Source organism: Jaculus jaculus, chromosome 13 (assembly GCF_020740685.1).
Source record: "Jaculus jaculus isolate mJacJac1 chromosome 13, mJacJac1.mat.Y.cur, whole genome shotgun sequence".
NCBI classification, from domain to species: Eukaryota; Metazoa; Chordata; class Mammalia; order Rodentia; family Dipodidae; genus Jaculus; species Jaculus jaculus.
In genome coordinates this window covers 34,137,939-34,147,201 of record NC_059114.1, presented here as the reverse complement: position 1 = coordinate 34,147,201, position 9,263 = coordinate 34,137,939, and the positions used below count along the sequence as shown (strand labels likewise).

Here is a 9,263-nt window from a genome sequence, read left to right as displayed (position 1 = left end):
GAACTCACAGTGGTCCTCCCACCTTTGTCTCCACAATGCTGGGATTAAAGCCTTCAACACCAAGCCTGGCTTGTTTAACCTTCATGTAACTTTAGGGAGGGGTCTGGCAACCTTTCCCCCAGACTTACTGAACTCTGCCTTGCCCCTGCCTTCAAGAGGGAATATTTCAATTCACAGAAAATTGCTATATAACACAGGTCAGAGTTGCCCCTAAATAGCTGTTTTCTGCATCTTGGGGAGTAATTCATAATCTTTTCAGTTTTCCCATATTTGTTGACTTCTTGACTCTCTCAAGAGGGAATATTTTTGTTTTGAGGCAAGGGGTCATTGTAGTCACAGTGTAGCCCCAGGCTGGCCTCAAACTCATGGGTATTCTATCTCAGCCTCCTAAACGCAGAGATTGAAGGTGTGGGTCACTATACTCAGCATCAAGGGAGTATTTCACTTAGGAGGAACTTGCTATACAACGATGGGTCACGAGGCTACATAATGAAAACATGCCCTAAATAATAAGCAAGCCACTGTCTTGGGTTGGGGGTGTAGCTCAGTGGTAAAGCACTTACCTAGTATATACAAGGTTTGATCTCCAGCACCAGGGATGACAGTGCATTATCCTGTCTTTTCTACCCCTACCACTAGTGAGCTCTGCTCTCAAAACAGGGTATTATTCAAAAGAAAATTAATGTCAATATTCATCAGTCTTGAGCTAGTTGTAACTTGGTGATGAGTGCTTGTCTCCTGACATGTATAAGGCCTTGAGTTTAACCCCCTGGCGAATACACCGAAAACCTATCTTGCTAATGGTCTTATTTACTCTCCTTCCCTTGTATTGGCATTTTCTTGTCTAACCCTCTCAGCCTATCATCACTTCATACACAGTAATTATAACTGCAGACACACTACAAGGCAGTGTAACCAAATTTTGCAAGCAGTCTTCCTATCAGCCATAACATTTTCCTGGATGATAATGCACATTTGAATATGGCTTTGTAGAAGGCATGGAAATTACTCAGTAAAAGTAATACATGTAGTTATAAATGTAGCAGCTTTCCCTCTAAGGATAGAAATCAAAGATACAGTTGGTACAGTTCAGGGGTAGAAAGCTTGTCTAGCATGTGTGAGTCTGAATACCAGTAATGCGGGGTGTGGGGGGGGAATAACCACCAAAGCCTGATAAGTGGCATTTACAAAAATATTAAGATATATTTAAGCCACAGTGCCAGGCTATCAGGCTTAACATCTAAGAATTTCTCCCATATAGAATGGTTCTTTAGGAGTCACCAGTTTTTCAGATGGAACCAAGTGTTGACACATAGGATATTTTAGAGGGCCAGACTTGGTCTGAGAACTTATTTTCTGGCTCCCTAATAGATCACCCAACCATTTGAAAATCATCCTCCACCTTATCAGCATCCATCCCAATTCTGTCCCTTAATGTTGGGTACATTTTCTCACTTTTTTTTTTTTAAGTTCAAGGCCAATCTGGGAATATAGAGTAAGTTGCAGGTCAACCTGGCTAGAGTGAGACCCTGATTTGAAAACAACAAAAATAACTGTGATGAGTAAAATCTTCCCACCACCTTAAAAAACAACATGATAAAAATACCGATTTCTTTTTAGTTATTTCTTTGCATGTGTTTGTATGGGCATGTCAGGGTCTCCTGCAGTTACAAATGCTTGGCCAGATTTATGTAGTTGGCTGGGGAAATAAACGGTGGCCTGGAACCTTTTGCAAGCAAGCGCCTCTTAACTGCTGAATCATCTTTTCAGCTCCTTTTCTGTCCTCCCCTCCCCCAAGGTCTGCTACCCAGGATGTCCTTGAATTCATGATTTCCCAACCTCCACCTCTTCTTGAGTGCTGGGGTAACTGGCACGAATCATTATAACTAGCCCATGAATTTTTTAAAGTATTTTTTTGTATTTTATTATTTGAGAAAGAGAACGGCACGGCAGGGCCTCTACCACTGCAAATGCACGTGCCACCTTGTGAATCTGGCTTTACATGTGTACTGGGTAATCAAACCTGGGTCCTTTGGCTTTGCAGGCAAGTGCCTTAACCATCTCTGTACCCTAATTTAATTTTAACTTCTGTTGGGCCACTGTAATTTTGGAGGCAGGGTCTGTACCCAAAGCTGGCTTTGAACATTGAATATGACCCTTCTGCATCAGGAGACTGTATGCTAGGGTGTATTACCACAGCTGACCATACTTGTTTTGACATGTACAGACAACATAAGCTCTTCTAAAAAGAGGAAGTCTAGTGCAGTGGTACAGGCCTATAGTTCCAACACTTGGGATGAGGATGCTTGAACACAGGAAGTTGAAGTCAGCCTGGAGATAGCACATCCTAACAAAGGAATGTTATTGAGAGCCTAAGGGAGGGGCTGAGGAGATGGCTCAGTGAGGAAAGATGCTTGCCTGTAAAGCCTGGGATCAATTCCCCACCACTCTTGTAAACCCAGATTCACAAAGTGGCATATGCATCCAGAGTTCGTTTGCAGTGGCAGAAGTCCTGGTGTGCCCTACTCTCTCTTAAATAATTCTTCCCCCTGGCCCAGTAGGGTCTCACTCGAGCCCAGGCTGACCTGGAATTCACTATGTAGTGTCAGGCTGGCCTTGAACTTGCAGCAATCCTACCTCTGCCTCCGGAGTGCTGGGATTAACAGCATGTGCCACCACACCCAGCTAAAAACAGTTTTAAAAAATTTAAAAACATTTTTATTTATTTGAGAGATACAGAAATAGGCAGGTAGAGAAAGAGAATGGGCATGTCAGGGCTTCCAGCCACTGCAGATGAACTCCAGATGCGTGTGCCCCCTTATGCATCTGGCTTATGTGGGTCCTGGGGATTCAAACCTGGGTCCTTTGGCTTTGCAGGCAAGTGCCTTGACCGCTAAGTCATTTTTCCAGCCCTTTAAAAGCATTTTTTAAAAAGAACCTACAGGCACAGTCTTCCACATGCAAGCACAGGAAACATACATTCATGCACTGCACATACCCACACAGTACATACTACACACACAAATATATTTCCTCCAACCACATGCCTTTATGGAAAGCTGAGAATGTGGAAAATCCATACATGCAGAGAACAGTGCTATTACTAATCTTGTTTCAAGAAGGTTATGAGTAACTCACTTCAAACAGCTGTCTCACTGAGATAACGTGATTAAGGACAGCATATATAAGAGCTCTGAAAACTAGTTTGCAAGATTATTTTTCTGCCATTTCTATTCCTTGAATTTATAATGCTCCTGCCTCAACCTGAGTACTGGTTACAAGCATGACTCAGTTGATTTTCTCAAGGCAGGGTCTCACTCTAGCTCAGGCTGGCCTGGAACTCAGCAATCCTTTTACCTCCGCCTGAGTGCTGGGATTAAAGACATGAACCACCACACTTGGCCTCTATTTGCTTTTATAGGCTGACAGTGAAACATTTTTTTCTTCCATTTTTATTCTGTAACACCATGAAATGATAGATTCTTATTCAATGAACTAAAATTGCTATCATAGTGTAAACAGCAGATGTGACCACTGTATGCCTCCAGTGGATCCTGCATCCTGCTGACATGTATCTACCACTTTTTAACATCCGTCTGGCCCCAAAGGATGGCTTGTTTTGTTTCTCTGCTGCAGTACAGAAGCCTGATACTCTGCCAGGAGCCACTAAAGTCTGCCATTGCACATTCTCAGGTCTTGAGAACTAGTCTATCAGGTTACCTCAGAAACGTCCTATTTTAACAATACACCATTTTACTGCACAGTTATACCTTGCCAAGATGAATTTAGACTTGATTGCCATCTTTGGTTGTTTCAGAAGTATGGGTTAAGGGTTCAATGCTAGCTAGCTAGCACATACCTTTAATCCCAGCACTCAGGATGCAGAGGTAGAAGGATCAGTGAGTTTGAGGCCAGTTTGGGACTACTGACCGAGTTCCAAGTAAGCCTAGGCTAGAGACCCTTCCTTGAAAAATGAACAAAAAAGTTTAAGTCATATGAAAATGTTCTGCTTTGTTAATAATGTTTAAGTTTGGGAAGTATATTGTGGAGGTGGATAATGTACATATAAGCCATGAATTATTACACGGAAACTGCAGTCCCAGGGATGGGATACCTTCCAGCATATAGATCAGGGAGTCCCTTAGTGGCCCCAAAACATTACAGGCTATTGCCAAGGCTCTTGGTTGATAATCAGCCTAGATTAAGACTCTATTGCTAGATTTCCACATACTTGGGCTGCAGGTCGCTGAAAAATCCAGCTGGAGGTCTGGAGAGATGGCTTAGAGGTTAAGGCACTTGCCTGTGAAGCCTAAGGACCCAGGTTCAAATCCCCAGGTCCCACATAAGCCACTGCACAAGGTGGCACTTACATCTGCAGTTTATTTCCAGTGGCTAGAGACCCTGGCATGCTCCCTGTGTATAATAATAATAATAATAAAAAATCAAGTTGGAGCTGAGCTACAAGTCTCTTCCCTGTTGATTAGCTGTGATGATACTGGAGCTATGCAGCCTGTTTGGGGAGAAAAACCAAAGTCCTAATCAGCAGTGAACCCCTAAAAGCTCTACAGCTGGCCAGCCAGGCCAAATATAGCAACTACTCTCTGATTGGATGCCAGGACCCCTCCATGATACTGAAAAAAGTAAACAAAGGTCTAAGCACTAGGGAGGTCATAAGCCCTAGGGGAGAAATGACTTACCTGGCCAAATGGATATATGACCACCAAACTGCCCTCTAAATCTCTATCATACCCTCCAAGGCCAGGGACCATTGTGGAAGGTGGCAGAAAGCACTTGAGTCAAAGGAATGAGTGTTTACGATACTGTGTTCCAGACACAAAGTGGCCCTGATATTCCTCACAGTGGCTGCCACTACCTAAAAAAAAAAAAAAAAAAAAAACCAACAAAAAAAAAAACCCAACAGTCTATGTAGCTCGAAAGAAGGGATTCAGTGAAGCTGGTATTTGGGACTAGGGTGAGAGAGTATGATGATCATGGCATGTTGTCTATACATGTACGGAAGTTGAAAGGGCTGGACAAAGGTATGTCCAGCACTTGGGAGGCAAAAAGGAGGAGGATCGCTGTGTGTATGAGGCCAGCCTGGGCCACAGTGAAAAATCAGTACTACTAGAAGTTTCTGTGCTATCTGTGTGTAGGGGAAGAATAGGAATTCCCAAAACATCATAATGGTGAAACATTGCAAGTATAATGTTACATTCTTACTTTAAGAGAACAGGCTAGAGATGTAACCTAATGGGCCCTGTGTCCAATTTCCAGCATTGCCATAAATAGGACAGGACATTTGGAATGAAATTTTGATCTGTTTACATATTTTTGCTTCATTTCACATAAACCTCACATCTTGGACATATGGTTATCATAGTTTTAAACTGGCAAAAGAGAAAAAAAAACACCTAAAATAATCAGTACATACCAGTTTGACTCAGAGCCAAAGGTCCCAAAATAGAAGGAAAAAAAGCTACTAAAGATTCACCTATATTGAATGCTACTGAATTTTTAGTTGAGCTAAAAATGGCTAGGCCAGCTGGGCATGGTGGCGCATGCCTTTAGTCCCAGCACTCAGGAGGCAGAAGTTGGAGGATCGTCCTAAGTTAGAGGCCACCCTGAGACTACAGCGTGGGCTAGAGTGAAACCCTACCTCAAAAAAACAAAACAATAGCAACAACAACAATGGCTAGCCAGCCCCCTTTTGGATGCCTATGGCTCATTCTAGTTATTACAAAGTATCCTACATCATTTCAACAAATTTAAGGGAAAACTAGCTCAACAGCTTAGCCTCTAACATCTCTGCTGTGGATATTTTTATTACAGTGGAATTAAGCTATTACACTATGTTATGCCTGAAATAATTAGTATGAGTAGGTCCTGACAAAGAAAAACTTAGTAGCAAACCTCCAAATGTCCGTTTGTAGGCTGTAACAGCAAAAGCACAACCATATGGGAGGAGATAACCAGCCTCTCCCTTCATATATATTTTTTTATTTTCTTGTTATACCTTCCCAAAACAGAGACATTCAACAGTAGTTAGAATGGCCATCTCCCAACATTTAAAAAACTGCGCCCCCCAATGGGTGAACAAAGGAAAGAGGAGTAACCTAGAGTTCAGCTGAGTAAAGCCACTGTGGAGCCTTAAGTGGTGAGATCTTCCAATTTCAGAGTGATGTGTCTTCAACTTGTATCATCATTTTAGTGGAAAAACAATTAATTTGGTGAAATGAATTTCATTTCCAGACAGGATTAGTAACAGCATTCACTGAATTTCACATTCTTCTTTGTGAACTGTGAAGAAAATGAATGGTAGCTAGAAGATCACTGGGATTCCAGCTCCAGCTGTAGATGAACGACAATATACCAGGACAAAAACACCTAGATTTTGATTTACAAAGCTAAAAGCAGTTTTAAACCTGCAACTTAATTACAGACCAACTACACCACAACCTTTTCAAATGGCAAAAATACAAAAAAGTGTTACAAAAATATTTCAGAAAAAGTGCATAGTCTAAGTGCATAGTAAATAAAAGCACTGAAAAATATCTTGCTAGAGAGGGAGTTCAGCTTGGAAAAGTCATTACCAAAGCTAAACAGTTTTATCTTACACAAACTATACTCAAAAATAGCTTTATGAGACTGATTTCTGGCTAAAAGTATCAAAGGGTTTATTAATCAAGAAATGAAAACCTTAACTGACAAGATGATTATCAGAAAGAAACAAAGCTGCTGCCCGCCCCAACGCCCAACCTAAGATTTCTTCCACATACGGTCCTCATGTATCACTTGATGACAGAATGGAGCACTCATGGAACTAATTATTGCTTTTCAAATTAAAAAAAAGGGGGAGGGAAGGGGAAACAGAAACAAGTTAAACCTGACACAATCTGTGTCAATTTACAACTTTGAGATTATTTTACAAAATACCTACATTTACACAATAGGCTCCTGGCAGCATTTTCAGACAAATGTTCTTTTAATTTATCCTGACATGCTGTAAATGAATAAATTACACTATTTAAAGAATTATCGGTAAGTTTTCCTTCTCTTGGATCAGAGAAAAAGTGTACAAGACTGAGATGACGCGCATATGCGCGCACACACAGGTCATCTACAGAAGCGGGCTGGGGGGCTAGAGAGGGTCAACAATCACAAACTTCACACAGTATGACACTCTTATAGCCATTTCACAAGTATTACAAAGAAAGTATTTTGTAGTTAAACCCTTAGAGCGCTTTCATTCGTATTCAAAATCAGTCTTGCTGCCAGTCGGTGGCAGCAGGAGTGACAATGCCCAGTTCTGGTGGTGGCAGTATTGTGCCTGCAAGTCAAAAGGAAAAGAAAGAATGCCTTCCCCTTCATCTTAAAAGAAAAAAACAACAAAAAAAAACAAAAAAAAATTTTTTTAATATATATCTTCTTGAAAATCCACACACTAAATCTTAACTGACTTGCAAAGAAATGTCATGTAACAAATGGCTTGAAGTAGTCTATCAAAAAACTGGGGAGATTTTTATTTCATAGTGAGTAAGCAAGGCATTTTGTTGTTTTTCTTAAAAAAAATCTCATTTCCTTACAGAAAGTTTTTAGTTTTTAATGAACTTGTAAACAAAAAGCTCCCATTTCAAAATAAAACAAAAACCCAGATCATATAGATGTTTACAGTGATTACATTTATCTAGGCAACATACATACATGTTCAGTTGTAAGATGTTAACTAAATTTGTGACAAATATGCTTTTCTTTAAATATCAAGAACATTATAGAGTTAATGCAGAGTCCTAAGAATAATCTAGTAGTCACTATGTTTTTCTTAAGTCTTCACTTTAGATGCTGTTATTTCTAGCACAGGTAAGCAGGCAGTCTTTCATATGCTCAAACACTGGAATCTTTGGTTGCTACCACATCAGCTAGCTTGCAACAAGAAGCCAACCAGTTAAAGAATGTTTTAAGTGAACAACTTGCAAACCCCAGGGATGGAACAACCCTAAGAAGACACAATTGTGAGCATTTACAACCACCACAACTGTGGCTGAAGACTGTTCATGCCATTCTCTGAAATGAGATCTCAAAGCAGTATAGTTCAAATAAAATTTTTAACAAAAATTGGCATATGCACAATTTCCCCACCAATCTGTGTGTCAACCATTTAGGTAACTTTTCCACTTGAAAAAATGCAATAGAAAACCGGACACCATGTTTCACTATCTCAGTTAATATTCACAATTACAGAGGCTACAACTCAGGATACAGCATCACCAATGCTGCCCAGAGCCAGTTTATACTGAAATTAAGTTCTTTACACCAAATAAATGGTTGTCCACAACCAATGGCTAGTGTACATATGAACTAAAATTTCTAGATTTGGGGAGAAACAAATGCTGCTCCAATCATCTGCTCTGCTTCTTCCGTTCCTCAATTCATGCTTAGAAACCTAATAAAGGAATTGAATAAAGAATGTTAACATTTCAAGTCAAAAGTTCTTATATTTCAAATTCAGTACAACTGGGACAATCATTTCACATATGAATATATAATCAAAACCATTTCTTGGTTTAGTGATTCCAGGAAGCAATTCTCAAAAGATACAGAAGTACCAGCAGACATCTATACACCTTTGGTACCAGAAAACAGTGTTTTTCAAAATCTGTCAAATGTAAACCAGGCTGCACTGCCCTACTGAGAATATAGTTTCAATCACATACAATCAGGCTTTTTGTTTTTTGAGATATAGAGTTTCACTCTAGCCCAGGCTTACCTGGAAGTTACTATGTAGTCTCAGACTGGCCTTGAACTCACAGTAATCCTACTACCTGTTTCCCAAATGCTGGGATTAAAGGTGTGTGCTACCACATTCAGCTACAATTAGGATTTTTTCTAAGTACACTGCTTGATACAAATTAGGTATAAACACTAAGGTTGTAAATCCTAAGCACTGTAGGCTTTATCTATGGCTAGAGGCAGAGAAGGAAAATTACTTCTCTCTCTCAGTAACCTGAAAATACTGTAAAGATACTTTCTCATCTCACCTACAGCCAGTTTTCAAGACATTAGTGTCTCTTAAATCTATCCTTCCAGAAGACCTAACCACACCATATCTTTCTTAACTTCTTTAGCAAAAATTGTGCTCTTGTCAAATAGAAATGACCAAAGTCCCTCATGATTTGGTTTTAAGTCTTGAAAAAACAATTTTGTTTTTTTTTTGGAGGTAGGGTCTCACTACAACCCAGGCTGGCTTGGAACTAACTCTAGTTCTA

At 40.1% G+C, this 9,263-nt stretch overlaps 1 protein-coding gene across 3 annotated transcripts in view; it reads right to left on the bottom strand.

Annotated features, from left to right (window-relative positions):
* Positions 1-5,956: 5,956 nt before the first annotated feature.
* The window catches only part of Csnk1a1 (casein kinase 1 alpha 1), a 54,962-nt gene continuing 51,655 nt past the window's right edge, over positions 5,957-9,263 (bottom strand). For all 3 annotated transcript variants that reach the window (XM_045133156.1, XM_004664761.2, XM_004664762.3), the window contains one exon: positions 5,957-8,440. In XM_045133156.1, the coding sequence (XP_044989091.1) occupies positions 8,433-8,440 (8 nt within the window). In that variant the 3' untranslated portion in view covers positions 5,957-8,432. The remainder of the gene's footprint in view (positions 8,441-9,263) is intronic.